This window comes from Cannabis sativa, chromosome 2 (assembly GCF_029168945.1).
Source record: "Cannabis sativa cultivar Pink pepper isolate KNU-18-1 chromosome 2, ASM2916894v1, whole genome shotgun sequence".
Classification (NCBI taxonomy): domain Eukaryota; kingdom Viridiplantae; phylum Streptophyta; class Magnoliopsida; order Rosales; family Cannabaceae; genus Cannabis; species Cannabis sativa.
The window spans coordinates 2,238,602-2,259,686 of record NC_083602.1 but is presented as its reverse complement, the minus strand read 5'-3'; the positions used below and the strand labels follow the sequence as shown (position 1 = coordinate 2,259,686).

The 21,085-nt window shown below is 28.6% G+C and overlaps 5 protein-coding genes across 6 annotated transcripts; all 5 read left to right on the top strand.

Moving 5' to 3' along the window:
* Positions 1–3,095: 3,095 nt before the first annotated feature.
* On the top strand, positions 3,096–5,595 carry LOC115718851 (uncharacterized). Its single transcript, XM_030647660.2, has 5 exons — positions 3,096–3,550; positions 3,637–3,692; positions 4,012–4,137; positions 4,239–4,388; positions 5,134–5,595. The coding sequence occupies exons 1-5, from the start codon at positions 3,166–3,168 to the stop codon at positions 5,440–5,442; spliced, it is 1,026 nt and encodes a 341-aa protein (XP_030503520.2). The 5' UTR covers positions 3,096–3,165; the 3' UTR covers positions 5,443–5,595.
* A 2,692-nt stretch (positions 5,596–8,287) lies between these two features.
* Positions 8,288–11,289, top strand: LOC115718467 (pentatricopeptide repeat-containing protein At2g37310). 2 transcript variants are annotated; one of them, XM_061109828.1, is made up of 3 exons: positions 8,288–10,549; positions 10,638–10,815; positions 10,999–11,289. In XM_061109828.1, exon 1 carries the CDS (start codon positions 8,462–8,464, stop codon positions 10,274–10,276), a length of 1,815 nt encoding a protein of 604 aa, XP_060965811.1. In that variant the 5' UTR covers positions 8,288–8,461; the 3' UTR covers positions 10,277–10,549; positions 10,638–10,815; positions 10,999–11,289. The 2 variants fall into 2 exon arrangements, with proteins under 2 accessions (XP_060965811.1, XP_030503111.2); XM_030647251.2 differs by having other exon boundaries at positions 10,638–10,904.
* A 1,837-nt stretch (positions 11,290–13,126) lies between these two features.
* On the top strand, positions 13,127–15,003 carry LOC115718895 (uncharacterized). The gene is made up of 5 exons (XM_061108966.1): positions 13,127–13,681; positions 13,782–13,837; positions 13,976–14,107; positions 14,214–14,363; positions 14,695–15,003. The coding sequence occupies exons 1-5, from the start codon at positions 13,600–13,602 to the stop codon at positions 14,788–14,790; spliced, it is 516 nt and encodes a 171-aa protein (XP_060964949.1). The 5' UTR covers positions 13,127–13,599; the 3' UTR covers positions 14,791–15,003.
* Positions 15,004–16,162: 1,159 nt separating this feature from the next.
* On the top strand, positions 16,163–18,524 carry LOC115719213 (uncharacterized). Its single transcript, XM_061109827.1, has 5 exons — positions 16,163–16,397; positions 16,631–16,677; positions 16,760–16,885; positions 16,965–17,126; positions 17,213–18,524. Exons 1-5 carry the CDS (start codon positions 16,301–16,303, stop codon positions 18,374–18,376), a joined length of 1,596 nt encoding a protein of 531 aa, XP_060965810.1. The 5' UTR covers positions 16,163–16,300; the 3' UTR covers positions 18,377–18,524.
* A 745-nt stretch (positions 18,525–19,269) lies between these two features.
* On the top strand, positions 19,270–20,576 carry LOC133034635 (AT-hook motif nuclear-localized protein 14-like). Its single transcript, XM_061109838.1, has 6 exons — positions 19,270–19,394; positions 19,493–19,543; positions 19,637–19,704; positions 19,807–19,947; positions 20,034–20,201; positions 20,287–20,576. Exons 1-6 carry the CDS (start codon positions 19,343–19,345, stop codon positions 20,443–20,445), a joined length of 639 nt encoding a protein of 212 aa, XP_060965821.1. The 5' UTR covers positions 19,270–19,342; the 3' UTR covers positions 20,446–20,576.
* The last annotated feature ends 509 nt before the right edge of the window (positions 20,577–21,085 follow it).

Here is a 21,085-nt window from a genome sequence, read left to right as displayed (position 1 = left end):
TACAACGCGTTTCAGCCACGTGGAGGCCCATTCATAATTCTACTTCCTTGAAAAATGGGCCCCCGGTTCAACGGCCCGCGTTCCTATCTATTGCCCTTTGAAGTGGGCCCACCCACACGGCCCATAATCCTATCCATTTCCTTTGAAAGTTGAGGATAGACATCTATTTTGTTTTGGATTATTTCAAAACAAAAACAAAAATAATAAAAAAATAATAAAGGTACAAAAATAAAAAAATTTCTTATGTTATTTTTTATATTATTTTTAGGCTAATTAAGATTTTTGTTTTTTTAATTTTGATATGTACTAAATCGTGCATCTTAAACTTTTAAAGTCGTTAAAAATACATTCTGAACTATTGAGATTGTTGGATTTAAGGATTTTTTTTCTAATTTTAGTAAAAAATTCTAACATAGATAAAAGTTCATGGAGTATAATTTAGTACATGTCAAAATTTGAGGGGCATGATTTGGTAGATATCAAAGTTTGGGAGCATAGTTTAGTACTTAAACAATTACTGAAATAGTAAAATTGAATGAAATTAGACAAAAGTCCTTAAATCTAACGATCTAAATAGCTCAGGGGGTATTTTTAGCGACTTTAAAAGTTCAGGAGACATGATTTGGTCATGTCAAAGTTCATGGAGTAAAAATCTTAATTAGTCTTATTTTTATGTATTTTTTTGTCTTGAATATTTTTAAAATATATAAAAAATAAAAATTGAATATAAAAGTATAAATCTTTTACTAAAAATAATTTTCCCACTTTGTTTTTTGGATTTTTGCATAAATATTACTAAAATACTCTGCAGCAGAAACACCATTTCAGACTAGTGATAATATATACCATTTTTTTTTAATTTTTACTATTTTAGTAACAAGTGAAACATGATATATTAAACTAATTAGTTAACTTTTATCTAACTTTTTTAGAAAGAAAAAAAAAACAAAAATTAAAGAAATTCTAACTTGTTCTATTGTTACTTTTTAAATATGTTTCTTATTGTTTTAATTATATTCAGGTGACCTATTATTTTATTTAACTTAAAATAACTCGTTATTTATATTAATTTTTGGTGATATATTATTTTATTTACTATATAAAACATGAATTATTATTTGCTTTCTACTAACTTTACCAATTAAAAACAACTTATATTAGTTACATTGGAAATAGCTTATTAAATAAGATTTAGAAACAAATTTATGCATGGTACATAATTTATGCAAAAATTGGCCTAAAAAATAAGTCTAAGTGTTATATTTGGCTAACTTTTTGGAATTATTATACAGAAGAAACAAAATAAATGAAAAGGTCAACAAAGTTAATAATACTTATTAAAATGATACAAAATGATGATATTGATTACAAAGTTAAATTTGACTCATGTTAAATTTGTGTCAAATTTTGGCATACATTTAGTAATGTTGTACATATGAATAGGAGGAAATTACACTCTATACCCTTTTTATATTATCATCTTTTATTTTTACTCTCTTTTTTAAAGTCTATCATTTTTACCTCTTTTTTTAAATATTGTACCAATTTTGCCCCTGTCACTTCAAGATACTCTCCATGCGACTCTCTTATATCAGGGTATTTTGGGTACAATACATATAAAAAAAGGTATGTTTCAAATAAATATAAAATTAGAAGTAAATTTGATTAATTGATTAATAAAAAGGGTATTTCTCAACTTACCCCTATGAATATTCCCCCGACCCAACCCATATTTACAAAAGCCCAATTATTAAACAAAGTCCAACAAAACTTGTGTATCAATATATGGGTTGTGCCAAACTAATCTATATTTATTTTGAGGTTAGGATCAACACGACCCGTAAGCACGAAAGATTCATGTCGAGCATGTGTGCTAGATTTTGATAGACCAATCTGTTTTTATTAAAGGGATTTTATAAAAATACTGAATTTTGTATAAAAATTTATAATTTTACTATCACACAGAATTTTTTACAAAAATATTGTATTTTTATAAAACAACTGTAAAATAACAAAACAGAACAATTAAAATAACAGTAGAACAACTAAAAAACGATCGTGAAAACTTAACACAGTACACAATATAAAACTTATATAGTATTTTTGCAAAAAAAATTACATATAGTAAAAAAAGTAAAAAATTAAAAATATCAGTATGTGGTGTAAAAATCCCGTATTAAATAGTCCAAGTCATTTCTCTTAAATGGACTTACCATTTTTTGAAAGGGATCATAATATAGGTTTATAGCAAATTGGTACTTTTTTTCAAACCAATTTTTGATGTTTGAAGCATAAATAACCATATTGTTGTAATTATATCACAAATATGTATAAAATAATTCTCTAATTGTATATTATACACATAAAAGGTTTTTTTTTTTTATAGGAAAATATGTATAATTTTGTTTAAAGAATATGTAAATGAATTACTAATTTCTAATTGTATTCTTTTATTTTTTTGGTTGATGTATAGTGACGCTTGACATTTAATTTTGTGAGATAATTAAAAATTTGATAGCGTAAATATAATTCATTTATAAATTTATTTTTAAGGATAAAGATTAAAATTTTAGGTTTAATTAGTTTTAAGTTTTAACTAAAATGTGAGACGTAGAGGGAAAAAAACACGCTTCTTATAAAATGAAATTTTATTATATTTTTTTTTTTAAAAAAAAAATCATAAATAAAATAAAAATATTCTTTCGTAAAGATACATATGTTAACTAATAAATTTTAATAAACTTAAAAAAAATATATTTCCAATAGTATAAGTTTAACTAATATTTTTCTGTTTTATGATTTTTTTTTTTAAAAAAAAATAGTATAAGCTTTAATTTTAGTAAGCTTTTTTTTTTCCTATACGTCTCAAATTTTAGTTAAAATAACTAATCAAAATAAAAATTAAATAAATTATACATATAAATTATTAACAAAAAATGGATGCAATTGTACTTTTCTATATAAAAAATCGTTTTAAATTAAACCGACTTAATATCATATATATATAAATAACCATTTAATAAATATCTAACAAATTTAAATTATTAATCCCTAAACCGACTTAATATCATTCTATATATAAGTAAGTAAACCTTAGGAATATAAACAGAAATAAATTAGATTATTCTAATTAATCACAAATATTAGTCAAAGAAATTAACACTAATGGATTCTTCGGATGATCGTGAGGTTTCAATCATCAACAACAACAACAATCAAGAAAATAATCATACTAATCAAGAAGATGATCAAAATAATTTGGTGATGATCATGAATAATAATACTTCTACTACTGATCTTGATCAATCTTCAGACCCTGATCAGAACAGAATTATTATTGCTAATAATAATAATAATAATATTATTAGGAGAAGAGGTCGACCAAGAAAATACAATATTATTGATGATAATAATCATAATAATATTAATGATGATAATGATGATCAGAAAATAATAATGTCAACCAAGAGGAGTAGAGGAAGACCCAAAGGCTCAACAAATAAAATCAAATCTTCATCTTCATCTTCTATGATTTTGCCTACTTTTTATGGTATGTATATATATTTATAATATATAACACAATTAAATTTTGTTTTCTTTATTATATATTTTTTAATGTTTTCTCTTTCTTTTAAGGTGGCAATGCTATAAAAAATTTGGCTCGTGATGTTATTAATATAAAACCCCATGAGGTAATAATCTTTTGATAGTCTTTTTGAAATTTTTTATGAATAATTTCAAAAAACAATAATAAAAATTATAAAAATATTTTTCTTTTTTTTTTTAATATTTTTATGTTGTTTTGATTTTATTTTCTTGTTGTTTTATGTAGTTTTTTCTTGTGTTTTTATAGAATACCATAAAAATAATTTTATTTATGTAATTAGTTTTTTTATTAGCAAAAAAGAAATAGTTGAATTATACTAATTTTAATATTTGAGATTGATAATTTGGAATATTATTTTGTTTTCTTATATATTAATAATTGAATTTATTATTAATGATGTTTAGGAGATTACACTTAAGATTAGTGAAATGGCTAGAAGATGTGGTGGTCAACGGTCAATGATCGTTGTTGAAGTTAAAGGGTCAGCACTTTTTAAACCCATTGCTCAAGGATATCAACATCAACCACAGGCAATCTCATCATCATCATTAATTTAATTTAATTTAATTAGAATTTCTTTGATTATTTGTTTAATTAATACTTTTTTTTTTTTTGTTTAATTGTGTTATAGGGTCCTTATCAAATTAATTCTATGACTATATCCAATTCTGATAATGAGAATGAAGACAGAAAAGTTAGTGTTAAAATGGTGGACCCCAACACTGAATTTGTCAAATTTGAGGGACGTGTAAGAACACTATTAGCAATTACCAAAGTCAAGGTCAGTTTTTATGTTTTGATTTTATTATATTTAATTTTTTTTTTCTTAGGGTAAAACTCTTTATATTTATCCCTCAAATTTATACCCAAAAAAAAAAAAAATAGCTTAAGACAGTTTTACCCTTAATTACTCTTTCAGCTTTATTATTAATGTTATGATGGTTATTAATATTAAATTAAACCCTTTATTTTTATGTCACAAGAATAATTATTCCTTTTTTAGAAATTAGTTTGAGATTTTTATATTAAAAAGAAGGTATACATTTTGTATTATTTCAAAAAAAACATATGGTTTGAATTTTTATTTAATAAAAAGAGAGTTCGAACATATTATTTTTGCAAAACATTGACACTTTAAAATTAATGATCTATATATGTGCATCTAAAACATTTAATCAGACACTTTTTTATATATATTTATGGATTTTTTTTTGTGTAATTACATTTGAACTTTTTGTTTTAAGAAAAAAAACCTTCTTTTTCTTTTTTTTTTTTTTTGAATAGAAAACCTTCTTTTAACATGTCATTATTTTGTAAAAAAAAATTGTAAATTTATATTTTGTAATTTTTTTGTCATATTTATAAATGTACATTATAAACTAGCTTAATAATGATGAGATTAAATGCTTATAATTTTGTACTGATATATAATGAACTAGTTTAATAATTAATATTGATTAAGAGATCTCTTATATATTATATTTAATTTACTAATAATTATGATGTTATATTTTATTATGGATCAGATAGTCATAGATAGTTTTGAAGAAGATTCAAGGGAGCAAGTGGAATCATCATCATCATCATCAGGCATGGCTATGACTACTGTGGATAATAATATTAATGGAGTTTATGGTAGTAATACTAATAATAACTACTCATCATCAATGTTAATTACTCATCATCATCAACAACAACAACAACATCATCATCATCAACAACAACATCATCATCATCATCCACGGCCATATTATAATCCATTACTACAAGGACAACCAATCCCAACACCAAATAATCATCATGGAAGAAATGTTAATGGTTTTTCACTACAATAGTTACCATTTTTTTTTTCATTTTTTTTATGATATTTTTCATCATTAGTTGAGGCATACATTGTTATTATTATTTTGTTATGGTAACTACTTTTAATTAATTTGCTACAACATTTAATGTTCATAGATTAAAGAAAACATATATTCTTTTATTTTTATTATTCTGTTATTTTATTTGTACTATATAGTACTGCCTCTTATATAATTTTTTTCTTTTTTTACATTATTATTATTATTATTCAAAGTTTTATTTGCACATAATCAATAAGTTGTAATTAGCTAAATTTTATTATTTTGAATTAATACATCTCTTAAAATTATATTGACTAAATGTACCAATATGGGCTCAAAACATTTTCTTGAAAGATATTTGTGTAAATAACACATTTGAGGTAAAAGGTAATTAGTTATATATACTCTAAATTTTTTTCAGATATATTTTTTAACTTCTCACCAAAATAATTTGTTAAAAAAACAACAATATATTTTTGTAAATTTATTTTGTCAAAAAAGCATAATAATACATTTGCAAAACTTACATATAAAAATAATTCCAAATAAAACAACATATATATAATTTTCCATACACGCTTATATTGTACACAGTCGACTCTATATATAGTACACTACTAATTAAATTAATAGTCATTTTAACATAATTTAAATTAATAGTTAAAAAGGGTAATGTAATTGGAAATTAATTATAGAATTAATCCTAAACTATTTTCAATATTAAAAATATTAATTAAAAAAAATTATATTTTCTCCTTTTTGAATGGAGTACTCATCTCTAATAAATTGTTGTATATCCAGATGAGCTTTTTTTAACTTCAATTATTTTTTTTCAATACCAACTGTTATTTACCGGGGCTATATATATAGTTCCACCATTTCTTTTTCTTGACTTTAATCGTATCAACACTCTGACCAATTCTCTATACTAAACACAAGCATTGGAAGCTAAAGTGTTAGTTGAATGTTTATCTTTCTATTGATTAAAGTAAAACAATGCTGCAACCACCATGCTATTTGCAACAAAACTTTTACTATGTCACACCAACCCATTACGAGCTTGCCAAAGAGATTAACAAATCATGGTTACTTATACACCTTCGACTTAGAAAACCTCCCCGAAACTTGATGAAACTAATTTTAGAAATCAAATGTTGAAAGAAGCCATAACGCCTCATCAATCCTCTGCGAACACGCTTTTGCTAATGGGCAATCAACTAAAATATGAAGAATTGATTCAGCCCTATCATTACACACTAGACAGCAAGTAACAAAAACATCCACATACTTATACCCTTTAGCTTAGACAAGGTTGGTAGACACCCAAAACGAGCTCTCCAAAGTAAATCTTTTTCAGCGGGATTTTGAGATTCCATAAGGCTCTCTAAAAGCCAGAGTTACTATCTTCTGACTATCTGTCATGCAACAAGTGAAGATACTTATACAAACTCTTAACACTATAAATCTCAGAAGTAACCTGAAACCAATACCAATGATCCGGACCTTGATTATCATTCAAAATAATATTTTTAATTAGATGATGATTAATTGCATTGAATAAATCATTAAGAATTTTGTCATCCCACTCTCTTGCCCCGACCACCATGATTTTTTGAACCTTCACTCCCTCTAAACTCGAATGGGAGGAGGAAACGAATGACTGCTCCTCACTAGGAAACCATAGCTCTCCCAAAATATCAATGGAAGAGCCATCAACAACACACCACCTACACCTTGCTTTTAATAGCTCCTAAGCAGGCAGACATAACTTGGGTTAGACCCCAACTAAGACGTCAACAAAGTTCCACGAGGATAATATCGTGCCTGAAAGATGCGACTAACAAGCGAGTCCTTTTGAGTTAAGAGGTGCCACCCTTGTTTTCCAAGTATACCAAAGTTAAAATCATGAAGACTTTGAAACCCACGACATCCAATAAATTCCCGAACCATTAACTTTAGACCGCCACCAATCCTTACACATAATTTGCTTCATCTCTGAACACAACTTTAACGGAAGCAAGAAAACACTTATATCATAGCTGGAAAGAGCTTGGGCAATAGATTTCAATAAGACTTCCTTTCCTAATCTTAAAATGAAAGTCATTACCACCCCAACTTTCTACTTGTTTTCACATCTTATTAAGAAAACCTATAGCATTCTTCTCCCGTCCCATAGCATTAGGAAGACCCAAGTATATATAAACTCTAATCAATGGTCACTTGCATTCTGAGAATTGCTTGCAATGTAGCACGATTAAACTCAAAAATATTAGTGCTAAAAAAGATAGAAGATTTAGCAATATTCATCTGTTGACCAAAAGCTTGTTCAAAAGTCACCAAAAGCTCCATAATCTAGCTGCTGCTTCTTCATTCGCACGTCAATACAAAAAATTATCATCAACAAACAACATGTGAGAAACTACCGGAGCCCTCCTAGCAACCTTACACTCATGCAACCACTTATTCATTTCGAACTTCCTAGTTAAAGCAGAAAATCCTTCAGCACACAAAATAAATAAATAAGGAGAGAGAGAATCACACAAATAGGAGCAATCGGCCCCAACCTTTGTCCTCCATGTGTAATCCAATATCTAATAGGTGTAACACTACTCATAATCAACCTTAATAAGTAAAGGTAAAACCCCACTTTTAACAGGATTCCCTGAAGAAATTTCCACTTAATACGATCATATATTTATTTATTAAACAATATAGAACCAACAATTTAAATTAATTGAATTGAAATATAATTTAAATTTAAATTAAGATTTATATATAAAAATAATTATTTAATTTTATTAATACTTTTAAATTAAATTTAAACATTTAAAATTATTTTATTTTATTAAAAAAATAATTAATTAATTGATCTTTGGTTCAAGTTTAGATTGCTTAATTTCACTCTCATACAGATAATGGAAAAATGGAAAAGCAAGAGATAGATTCTTATTCAACTGGGGTTTTTGAGATACCCTGAGAATCTGCCATCATCATGCATGAAAGCACATGAATGAGAATCATACAAGCTCTGCACGGAGCCAATGGGCTCGACTGTGGCTTCTATGGCCGCCTCATTCAGGTCTGCACCAATCGTCGTTTGGTCCGCCAAGCCAGACAGCTTCATGCCCGCCTTGTCCTTTTCTCTGTTGTCCCTGATAACTTCCTAGCATCAAAGCTCATTGCTTTGTACTCAAAATCTCAAAGTTTAAATGAAGCCCGCAATGTGTTTGATCGAATTCCTCACAGAAACACTTTCTCTTGGAATGCTATGCTCATTGCTTATTCATTTCATAATATGCATAATGACATGTTAAATCTGTTTACTTCACTAGTGTCATCTTGTTCAACTGATGTGAAACCTGATAATTTTTCAGTTACGTGTGTTTTGAAGGCGCTGGCATCTTTACCTTTTGATGTGAGATTGGCTAAGGAAGTCCATTGTTTTGTTTTACGACATGGGTTTGATTCAGATATGTTTGTTGTGAATGCTTTGATTACATGCTACTCTAGATATGATGAGCTCGGTTTAGCACGAGTCTTGTTCGACAGAATGTCTTTGAGGGATATAGTGTCGTGGAATTCGATGATTGCAGGATATTCTCAGGGTGGATTTTATGATGAGTGTAAGGAACTGTTTAAGGAGATGTTAGGTTCGGTTGAGTTGAAGCCTAATGCAGTGACATTGGTTAGTGTCTTGCAGGCATGTGGGCAGTCCAAAGATCTTATTTTTGGAATGGAGGTTCACCGCTATGCGAATGAGACTCAAATGGACGTGGATATTTCGCTTGGTAATGCACTTCTTGGGTTTTATGCCAAATGTGGTAGCTTGGATTATGCTCGAGATTTATTTGAAGGGATGAGCCTAAAAGATGAAGTATCTTATGGCTCAATGATTTCAGGGTATATGATTCACGGGTTTGTTGACGATGCATTGGATCTTTTCCAAAGCAAAATGGAAAATCTGGGATTAAGCACATGGAATGCAGTGATATCAGGTTTGGTTCAGAATAATCAGCATGAAAGAGCCTTAGATATATTCCAAGCAATGCAGGGAAATGGATTAAGACCAAACACTGTAACACTTTCAAGTATTCTCCCAACAGTTTCATATTTATCATATCTGAAAGGAGGTAAGGAAATACATGCCTATGCTGTTAGAAATGGTCTTGATCAGAATATTTATGTTGCAACTGCTATTATTGATACTTATGCAAAGTCAGGGTTTCTTCAAGGGGCTCAACGGGTTTTTAATAGATCGAAAAGTAAGAGTTTGGTCATTTGGACATCGATAATCTCAGCATATGCTGCACATGGAGACGCCGATACATCTCTTCGTCTTTTTAATGAGATGGTGAATAATGGAATTCATCCAGATGAAGTAACATTTACAGCGGTATTAACATCCTGTGCTCATTCTGGAGTAGTAGATGAAGCTTGGAAGATATTTGGATCCATGTTGCCAAAATATGACATCCAACCCTCAGTAGAGCATTATGCTTGCATGGTAAGCGTTCTTAGCCGAGCAGGGAAGCTTTCCGAAGCAGTAGAGTTTATTTCGAAAATGCCAGTTGAGCCAAGTGCAAAAGTCTGGGGTGCATTGCTCAATGGTGCCTCAGTATCCGGAGATGTTGAATTAGGGAAGTTTGTGTTTGGTCGTTTGTTTGAAATTGAGCCTGAAAATACTGCAAACTATATTATGATGGCAAATTTATATGCACAAGCCGGGAGACCTGATGAATCTGATAATATCAGGAAAAGAATGACTGAAATTGGGTTAAAGAAGGTTGCTGGCAGTAGCTGGATCGAAACAAATGGTGGATTGTAAAATCTCACTGCAGGCGAATGTATCAACTTGAAAATTTTCGCTAAGCTTTTCTCACTGTGCTTTTCTACATAGTTATGTGAACGTTGAATATTTTAAGGACTGCAATTCCTGAACTATTATCATGCTTTTGCTGTATAGAAAATTTCTAACTTTTTGAATATACATTTATATTTGTCGGTATCACCGCGTTGGTGCATTTTGCTCCTCCCTAGGCTTATGATCAGGCATTTTAAGGTGATCACCAGAAAGGGTGGGCTTTATAGGTTGGAGAAGGTAATTATAGCATGCTATTAGTGTTGTAGTTCCTGTTCTGTATTCATGTTAATATGTCTAATGTTGAGTATTGATTTTTGCATTTAAGGTTGCGAAATCAAAGCGGGACATTGTAGCGCGCCTCATGATGGAAAAACAGTATTGATCTCGAACGGTGTGTTCCTCGAATGAGTTCTAGCATTGGCCTTGTTCTATTTTGTGGGACGTGGTGTTGCATTGTACTAGACTGTGTGGCTTTGTGATTTGCTTCTAAACAACTACTTCAAGTAATCTGGCTAAATGCAATTGCAGAAGATGTTGCACGCTTTCTGCCTGGTTGCGAATTCGATGCATCTTCCATCCAGATTTTTCTCAAGTTAGTATAAGCTTTCCAAAAATAGTTATAACTTATGATCCTTTTAACAAATTTCTAATTGGTATGTTATCTGCTTTGAATAACAACTTTGCAGAGCAACTCTACAGTTCCTTACTCAAATTCGATCGAGCAACGAGTTGTTTCATCAACAAGAACAATGGATTCTGTCTGAATAACCAAATCAAGTCTTGGTTCGTGTACTCTGGTGATGGCTCTTTTTGCAGCATGATAGGAGTTCATAGGATTGAACCAGTTTCTACTTAGCTATAGATATTGTGCCTTGATGTAATTCATCAGGAATCAAGTTTTAAGAGTCTTCTTTTCATGAATGTTCTTTTTTTTGGAACAATGATAATAGAGCAAAACAAAAGCAATTATTGAAAAACATCAATTCAAACTACTAATTCATTATAGGCTAATTAGTAATTTTTTCTCCCGAACTTTAACATGTATCAAATCATGTCTCCTGAATTTTTTTGGCCGTTAAAAATTCCTTCCGAACTATTGAGATTGTTAAATTTAAAGACTTTTGTCTAATTTTAGTAAAGAAATTCTAATGTGGATGAAAGTTCAGGGGGCATGATTTAGTACATATCAAAATTTAAAGGGCATAATTTGGTAGGTATCAAAGTCTAGGGAGCATAGTTAAGTACATAAACAATCACTGCAACAGTAAAATTGAATGAAATTAGACAAAAGTCCTTAAATTTAACCATCTCAATAGTTCGGGGGAAATTTTTAACAGCCAAAAAAGTTTAGGGGGCACAATTTGGTACATGTCAAAGTTTAAGGGGAAAAATTACTAATTAGCATTCATTATATGACAATTATTAATTAGGGAAGCCTTAAAAAAATTAAAAGGTAAACTAATTTAAAAGAAATGAATGGGAGCCCCCTATCATAAGGGTTAGAGTTTGGCTTATATAAATGTGAAATGTTTTACAAAACTAACATGAAACTGAGATTAAATACAATAAAATAACTATTGTGATTTAATAATAGTTTCATTATTAAAAAAATTGTAAATATAATTTGATATTAATAGTACTTGAGATTAATTAAATTAATTTATATATTAAACTATTTAATAGAATCATTTTAATACTACCGCAACACCGCAAGGTCTGCCAAATCGACTAGGAGTTTTAAGAGCAATTTGTAGTAACATTTTTATGTTTTAATTTTTATACACTTATCTCTTTTATTTTTTTTTTTGGTAGTAAAATCCTCTTGTGTTTTAATTTTTATACACTTAACCTCCTTATCTTTTTTTTTTTTTGTGGTAAAACCTCCTTAAGTTTATTTATTTTATTTTTTTTTGCAAATTTAAAGTTTTAGTTAGATATTACCGTTAAATACTAACGGGATTACTATTGGATCGACTTTGAGGTTTTACTGTTACATATACACAAGTGCATACAGTGGTCATTCAATTGATATTTAATAGTAATATTTAACTGGCATGTCAAATTTGCAAAGAAAAATAAACATAAGGGAGTTCTACCACAAAAAAAAAAAAAAAAAAAAGATAAGGATGTTACTTGTATAAAAATTAACACATAAGAGGGTTTTGCCACAAAAAAAAAAAAGATAAAGAGTTTAAGTGTATAAAAATTAAAATATAAGGGGATTTTGCCAAAAAAAAAGAAGATGATTAAATGTATAAAAATTAAAATATAAGGGAGTTTCACCGCAAATTGCTCTAGTTTTAATTCTAATGGGACAATATTATAATAAAAATATTGTTAGTGTGTATAATATTGAAATATTTTACAATGCACCCTTAATAGAGTATCTATGCACCCCTATCTAGTATCTTTCTAGCATCCAAGAAATTTTTTTAGTTTAATTTTTTTATGGTGGTGCACGTTATACTTATTTAAGACATCCTACAAAATTTTAAGAAATTTAAAAAAATTTAACATGCTAAAAATATAATTCAATTAATATGTTGTACGGGTGACTCTTTTATTTTATATACATGTAAAATTGACAGTTTGAACTAGGGTTGTTCATCCGATCCAATTTGTACTTTTTTGGTCAAACAACATTCAATCCGCACTAAGTGCGAATTTCATATTTTGGATCCAATCCAATCCGCGTAACAGTTTAAATCTAATTAAATCCAATCTGCAATAGTGCAGATTGGATCGGATCGGATACTTTATGAATAGCCATAGTTTGAACACGGTTTTTTATATTGTAAATTATTTCAAAAATTTCAAAATTTTACAAGTTGTCTTAAATAATTACATATGACTATAAAAAAATTAAACTAAGAAAATCTTTTAATATCGAAATAGATGCAAGGGTGCACTATAAAATCATCATATAAAATTTAAATATTTTCTTCTCAGCCAATTGAAGTAGTCTTCATCTTAACATGCATATAGTTACAAGTTACAAGCGTTTGTAATATACTAGTTACAAAATGAAAGTCTAAATAAGTATTCAAATATAGACTTAATATAACTAATTAATTAAGAGTCAAGCAGGAAAGTTGACTTACTAACTTAACTCACTTTCTAAATTACCAACCACAAACTAACAAATATATATAGTACAATCAGAGATTATAATTACATTTTCATTTACAATTACAATTACTATTTATAAGAGAGTGTACGTAGTGATAATTAACATATTCAAATAAGGTACGTTAATTAGGGAAGAAATATTCAAAGAATTAATCAAAATGGATTCTTCTATGATGGGCTTGCGGAAAGAACAAGAACAAGAAAATGAAGCAACATCCAATAAATCTTTGCCAAACAAAAGTATGTACATATAAAATCTTTCATTTTCTTTATATATATAATTAACATTAATGTTTCAAGAAAATTTAATTAATTAATTTGTGGTTATGTACTAATTAAGGAGAAGGACCTATTACTAATTTCACAACTCATGAGATAAATGTAGATGTGGGTCAGGTAATAATTAAATCAACGAATTATTTAAGTTCTTTAATTTACATTTTTTTTAATAATAATAATAATAATAATAATAATAATAATAATAATAATGAATTGATTTTGTTTTGTTTTGTATTGTTAATTTAATTTAATTAGGATGTTGTGAGTAAAGTAATCGAATGGGTTAATACAAGTGGATCATTGGACATTCTTTCTATTGATGGCACAGTTTCATTTGCATCATTTTACAGTCCAAGGAAGAACATGGTTTCAAGTCATTATGACCATGTAATTATTATTATTATTATTATTATTATTATTATTATTAATTAACCCCTTTTTCTTTTCTTAATTAATCCTATTTAATTTTAGATTAATTAATTTCATTTTGCAGTGTTTTTTTAAGATTCAAAGATTAGTGTGTTGTAAAAACACATTGAATAGTGAGAAAGAAGTAATTTTGAGAGCTCGAATTTGTGGACCAACCATAAACCATGTTTATCGTGGTGTTGTAAGGGAATTACTAGCTTCTACTCCTGTTAAGGTATCATCATTTTAATTTATTAATCTTCTTACTTAATTTCTCTACCCCGAAAATATATATCAGAATATATTTTTTAATAGCAGTGTTTATTATATTTACAATATTATTACTGTAAATTCGAATAATTTACGACACCGAAGATAAGTTTAAACTATTTTGAATACACATGGTAATTTAGAATATTAAAAAATGTATGATATGTGATTACAAGGGTAGAGATTAATTAAAATATTGTAATTAATACTCATTTTTGTTTATATCTCAATTTAATTAAATTTTCTTAATAATATAATTAAGAAGAATGAAATTATATATTGTTTGATAATATCAGATAAGGGTAGCGAGTTACAACTCAGCAAGAGCAACATTGTCCGATATGGCCAAGAAGACTACCCCAACACCACCACCAAATCAAAACATTAATTAATTTCCAATAGTACTTTTATGGAATTATTAGTTAGTTAGTTAATATAGTTGAACTGATGAGTTTTAATTGTTTATTTAATGACTTTTGAGTCTAAAGCTAGCTTATAATATTTGTAGTTTTGTTTAAATGGAAATTTTTGGATTTGTTTTATTCTTCTTATTGAGAAGGAAATACATAATATAGTTACTGTAATGATAGTTCTTGTAGGAATTATATCACCACTACCATGATCTCTTTTTCTATTCTTCTTCTTCTTTAATTAGCAAATTAATTAGTGTACTTATAGTTCTTGTAGGAATGAATCTTTTCAGTAAATTGACAAAGATTTGGGCTAAGAACAATATCAAATTATTATATTTCAATGGCCAATTGGTCATCTATATTTCTTTTTGTCATAAACTAGAAAAATCTTATTATTAAATTAAGATAATAATAGTGATAGTTTTATGTAATTTACTTGCTATTTTGGTTTTTTTTTTTTAAAAAAATAATATTTTAATTAAGTAAGAGATGAAATTCCATATCTTTGTGAAAAAACTAAAATAAATCTACCAATGATTATTTAGCATTCATATAAAATGCACTATAGAATTTTTCAAAAATATCATACAATAAAAGTTATAGAAAAATTTATAGCCTACCCTCTGAAAATGAATGTATCAATTTACTTTGTTTGTATTTTCAAATTAAATATAATTTTAATTATATAATAATGTATAAATTTAGAATAATTTAACATATTTATGAAAATAATAACATTTGTGCTTCATCAAAGATTTTATACACATGTGAAATAATTAAATCCTATCTTATGTATTGTCCAAATTTTTCAAAATTTTGCATAAAGTGTTAAGTAACTTACAATACATAATATTATTAAAGAAACTAAAAGTTACGAAAAGCTTGGTTAGTACACCCACCCATTATTTAGGTGTACTCTAAAAAAAAGCAAATTTATATTGAAAAATTTTACAATATATTATACTCCTTAAAAATGGTGCATTGGTGTATTTTTATATATTTCGATTTTTAACGAAAAAATTGAATCTAATTTTTTTAATAGTCGAATACGTTGTTGTTATTTAAGATGTCATAAAAAATTTTAAAAAGTTTATAGAAATATTTATATTTAGCACGTCAAAAACAAAGTTCAAACAGTTTGTTGTTCATGTGAAATAGATTTTTTGAACATTAATTTTTATATTGTAAATTATTCTGAATTTCTCTCAATTTTGTAAGATGTCTAAAATAATTATTATGTATATAGAGTACGAAAAGTTTAGACTATAAATTCTTTCTAAATGCCGAAATAGAAAATTAATGCACATTTTTTAAAATTGTTGAATCATCCAATATTATATATACCAACAAGGAAGAAGTGATAGTTTTTAATGAATTGTTTTTTTCTTCATACATATAGAAAAGTCGATTAATTGTCTAATCCCTCTCTCTATATATAACAATAGAGAATTAATTAAAACACTAATTAACAATCAAACAAGAAAACAAAATGGGTAGTGAAGAAGACAAGAGTAGTAATAGTAAGAAAATAATTATTCCACCAAGAAATAATGCATCCTTGCCCAGCCAATCTACTCATCATTCTGGTATTTACTTAATTAATTCTTCATCTTTTAATTATATCTATAACTAATCTTTCATTTTTCTTTTCTTATCATCATCACCATCATCATAAATTAATCTTTTTCAAGAAAAGAAAATTATCACTCTCTCTTGATTTTATATCTTAATAATTTCACAAGAATAATGTAAATTTATATATGTTCTTTCTGAATTAATTCATTTTCTGATTTTTCTTTGTGTGTAAATATGTACACAGCTTTGAAATCTTTGACTCGTCGTGTGGTAACTGTAAATGTGGGTGAGGTAATAACAATAATCATTTCTAAATTATAATTTCATCTAAATGTATGTATTATTTAATTAATTTTGTTGTATTAATTTGTAGGATATTGTGGCAAAAATCAAAGAATTGGCTTCTACTTGTGAATCGTTGACCATTCTTGGTGCTAATGGCGTACTGTCATCTGCAGACATTATTTATTGTAATGGAATGTTTAAATTCACGGGCCAGGCATGTTACAACTATGCTTTTTAATTACTAATTTTGATTATTTATTATCAAATAAAATGAATTATATGTTACATTACAGGGTTGGTTTCAAATTGCATCTCTGACATGTTCAACCAAAGCTGGTGAAGAAGTAACTGTGAATGTTTCATTGTCTGATTATGAATCTAAATCAAAGTTTTCTCGAGTTTTTATTAGTGGTGTTGCACGAGTGTTAATTACTGCTAAAACTCCTACTCAACTGGTAATTATTGATTTTGATTAATTATTGTTCATTTATTTGAATCCTCTGTTTACTAATTTATGATCCAATTATAATTAATGTGTCAGATCATTGCTACTAGTGATGATGAGAATGTTAGGTACTCATCAACAACGGTGTCATCTGTCGCAACACCCTCACAGGCACATGCACAAGCACCCGCATGGACACGCGCACCAGTGCAAGCATCTGCTTTAGCACCAGCGTCAGCGCATGCATTACCATGGGCACCTGCACTGGTACAAGCACCTGCTTTAGCACCTGCATCAATATGGGCACATGAATTGGCTCTAGCACGAGCACCAGCACCAGCACCTGCATCAATATGGGCACATGAATTGGCTCTAGCACGAGCACCAGCACCAGCACCAGCACCTGCATCAATATGGGCACATGAATTGGCTCTAGCACGAGCACCAGCACCAGCACCTGCATCAATATGGGCACATGAATTGGCTCTAGCACCAGCACCAGCACCAGCACCTGCATCAATATGGGCACATGAATTGGCTCTAGCACAAGCACCAGCACCAGCACCTGCATTAGCACCAGCGTCAGCGTGTGCATTAGCATGGGCACCTGCATTAGCACCAGCGTCAGCGCCTGCATTAGCATGGGCACCTGCATTAGCACCAGCGTCAGCGCGTGCATTAGCATGGGCACCTGCATTAGCACAAGCACCAGCACCTGCATTAGCAGGAGTGCCAGCAGCACTAGTACAAGCGCCAGCACTTGCATCAATATGGGCACATGAACTGGCACTAGCACGAGCACTAGCACCAAACCAAGCTCCTGCATTAGTACAAGTACCAAACTACCATCAAGTTCAGGCACCACCATTACACTTACTTCATCAACACCAATATCATTATCAAAGACCAATACACTTACCTCAACAGCACCAATATCATTATCAAAGACCTGAACAGTTACTACGACAACTACAATATCAATATCATCAAAGACCACACCAGCACTTGAGAAATGATCAAAGACCACCACCAGCAGCAGCAGCAGCACAAGGATTATCCGAGCAAAAAATGCTTGAATATGACAGAATTGTATATCCATTCTTACGTGATCTATTTCAAGAACCAGAACCAGAACCAGAAGAGCAACGTGAAAGAGTAGAACCAGCACCAGCAACACCACCCTTACCAAAAGATGAGCATAATCTCAGCAGTGAACACGATCAAAGCAGCAATGGATCCAATAACATAGACTCAGACTAGCATCATTAATGCCAATTGGTTTGGTGGGACTTGTTCTTCTAATTTTCTTTTTTACTAATTTCTCTATAAACATCTCTGTAATCATAAACACTTTAGAAAACATCTACTTTTGTGGAAATTTGTATGACTTGCTTGCTGCATTCATTACTATATCCAATCTTTCTAAATTTGTCTACTTCAAAATCAAATAATTATTAGGAGAAATATATACATTGATGATAAACCAAAAGGAATTAGATTTCTGTACTAATTAGTATTATGCTTGGTTATTGTAATTATTAGTATTATAATTAGTTAGCAATTTCATATAATATATAAAAAAGTAAAATAAATAAGATGTTGATATTGACAACCTATCAAACATATTTAAATTTAATAATAATTAGTATAAAAAATCACTACCCACTTAACAAAGCAAAGCACATAATTAATTTAATATACGTTCTTATTAAGCTTAATTTTCACTGATAAAAATTTACTTATCTAAATTTTTCGAGAGTAATTTTTGGCTCAAAACTTTTCTTTGTAGTCCATAGATTTGGTTAATTAAACATTTTTTTTTTGGCTAAATATTGAGCTTGACCATTGATATATTTAACGTGTATTAATTCTTAATGTTAAAGTAATCACTTCTTGAAAAGAAAAGAAAAAAGTTTATTAATTATTTAACAATTATATTCATTTCTTAATAATTTATCCAATCCTAAATTAAAATGGATATTAATTTATTATTATTATTTTATATATCAAGATTAATTTATTTTTTTCTTTCTTGTTATTCTACCAATAGTTTAACAAATTAATAAGCCCATATATAACTAAACTCCGCAATGTTTTTCTTTAACGAATATAACAGAATTATCTTATATATATATATATTAACTCTATTATCTATATAAGAAATGTTTCTTAACATATTATAGAGACAAAATTTACTAGAGAGAGAGAGAGAACAAATTAAAGAAAATGGCTACTGATAATCATAATGCAAAGGCCATGGAAACGAAGCTAGCTGAAGGTATTTTCTTAATTAATTTCCAAGAAAAACCAAACTATTAATTCTTATGAAATTAAAATTATATGTAGATATATTTTCTGAAATTGTATTTCTTGTAGGAAATTCATCTTTCCAAAATAAAGATAAGCAGCCTATGTATTCAGATGATGGTATTAATTTTCTTTCTCATTAATCTTAATTAATTTTAAACAAATCAATTTTGTTATTAATCTTTTTCTTAATTATTCTGGTTTTGTCTCTAGCTACTTTATCTGTTCACTCATATGGAGATAGTTTTACTCCTCATCACATAACTGTAACTAAGGGTGAGGTAATAATTAATAACTAATTTTTGTTCATTTTTATTAATAGAAAAGAAAATTAGGAAATATTATTTAATTATATATTGATTTTTTTTTTTGTTATTTTTTAGGATGTTGTGAGGAAAATGAAATATTTTCCTTTTCATCATGCAACTACATCAAATTCATTATTGACTGTTCTTTCTGCTAATGGGACAGCATTAATAGCAGACATTATTAAATGTGGTGAAAAGACATACAGAAGATATTTTGTAAGTTTCTTTATTAAAAGAAAATCACAATTTGGTTTTCTTGATTTTAATCAAAATATAATTCTTTGATTTTTGATTTGTTGTAGGGTTGTTTTAAAATTCTATCTCTGTCTTGGACAGTAGAACTTGATTCAAATCATATTCCTCTGAATTATGATACAAGAAAATTATTGAAAGTTGTATTGGTCAATTTATATAGTGGCAGGGTTTTAGGTGGAGTTGCATACCGATTAGTAGCTGATTCACCTATTGAGGTATTTATTAGGTGACATTATCAACTTCTTTGTTCATGTAATTTTTGGTTTAAGTAATGATAATGAAATTGTTTTCATGTGTCAGATTTTTGTTGGGAGTTTCAAGAAAGAGATTGGTATGTCATTTGATGGTGCTTCATCATCATCACCATCACCATCTATAGGAAAAGTAGTGGCAGAATTAGTAAGCAATGATACACCTGTTGAAGATTATGATAAGATTACTCATCGAAGATCAATATAGTGCTTTTATAATCTTTTCATAAGTGATCAAATAGATGTCTTAGTATGTAATTCTGTTACTGGTTTTATTGTTGTGTTGTGAACATGTATAAACTTTGTTACTGGTTTCTATTGAGTTGTTTCATATAATTACATGCCATAGCCAAGAAAAGGTAAAATGACCATTTGGTTGCTATAAAATGAAACAATGCAAAAGGGTCCAATCCGGGCATTTGTTACCTGATATAGCAGCAGTGTCCATCCACCAAAACTTTGCAATCCCAAGGAGAACAAACCCGAACACCGCCAACCAAATCTCGAAGCTCAAAGCTTCCCCTCTTTTTTTAATGGACAGTCTTAGATTGGATGTTATGTTATGCATTAGCAAATGCTCTTTAGGAAAACAACACACACTAATGAAAAGGTTGACAGTTTGAGTAACTTTTATGGTCTTAGTTTCTTTCATGTCTAAGTCTAACAACCAATAAAGGGATCTAATTTGTAGTTTTATGTCTTATTTTGTTAGTTGAATTGAATAATTAGTTCTTGGTTTCGCTTGCATATAATATAGGCATTGTCATTTCTTGCTAATCTGAGGCAAAGAGTTTAGCTACAATAAGTCCCACATGGGAAATGAAGATGGAAGCTAAGTAGTATATGAT

Excerpts from the sequence above, each read along its gene's own strand:
- LOC115718851 (XM_030647660.2), top strand. The coding sequence starts at position 3,166 with ATGGATTCTTCGGATGATCGTGAGGTTTCAATCATCAACAACAACAAC. Across the intron at positions 3,693-4,011 it reads TTAATATAAAACCCCATGAG|GAGATTACACTTAAGATTAG; the intron begins GTAATAATCTTT and ends AATGATGTTTAG. Across the intron at positions 4,138-4,238 it reads GATATCAACATCAACCACAG|GGTCCTTATCAAATTAATTC; the intron begins GCAATCTCATCA and ends ATTGTGTTATAG.
- LOC115718467 (XM_061109828.1), top strand. The coding sequence starts at position 8,462 with ATGAGAATCATACAAGCTCTGCACGGAGCCAATGGGCTCGACTGTGGC.
- LOC115718895 (XM_061108966.1), top strand. The coding sequence starts at position 13,600 with ATGGATTCTTCTATGATGGGCTTGCGGAAAGAACAAGAACAAGAAAAT. Across the intron at positions 13,682-13,781 it reads TAAATCTTTGCCAAACAAAA|GAGAAGGACCTATTACTAAT; the intron begins GTATGTACATAT and ends GTACTAATTAAG. Across the intron at positions 14,364-14,694 it reads TAGCTTCTACTCCTGTTAAG|ATAAGGGTAGCGAGTTACAA; the intron begins GTATCATCATTT and ends TGATAATATCAG.
- LOC115719213 (XM_061109827.1), top strand. The coding sequence starts at position 16,301 with ATGGGTAGTGAAGAAGACAAGAGTAGTAATAGTAAGAAAATAATTATT. Across the intron at positions 16,398-16,630 it reads CCAATCTACTCATCATTCTG|CTTTGAAATCTTTGACTCGT; the intron begins GTATTTACTTAA and ends ATATGTACACAG. Across the intron at positions 17,127-17,212 it reads CTAAAACTCCTACTCAACTG|ATCATTGCTACTAGTGATGA; the intron begins GTAATTATTGAT and ends TTAATGTGTCAG.
- LOC133034635 (XM_061109838.1), top strand. The coding sequence starts at position 19,343 with ATGGCTACTGATAATCATAATGCAAAGGCCATGGAAACGAAGCTAGCT. Across the intron at positions 19,544-19,636 it reads GCCTATGTATTCAGATGATG|CTACTTTATCTGTTCACTCA; the intron begins GTATTAATTTTC and ends TTTTGTCTCTAG. Across the intron at positions 19,705-19,806 it reads TAACTGTAACTAAGGGTGAG|GATGTTGTGAGGAAAATGAA; the intron begins GTAATAATTAAT and ends GTTATTTTTTAG.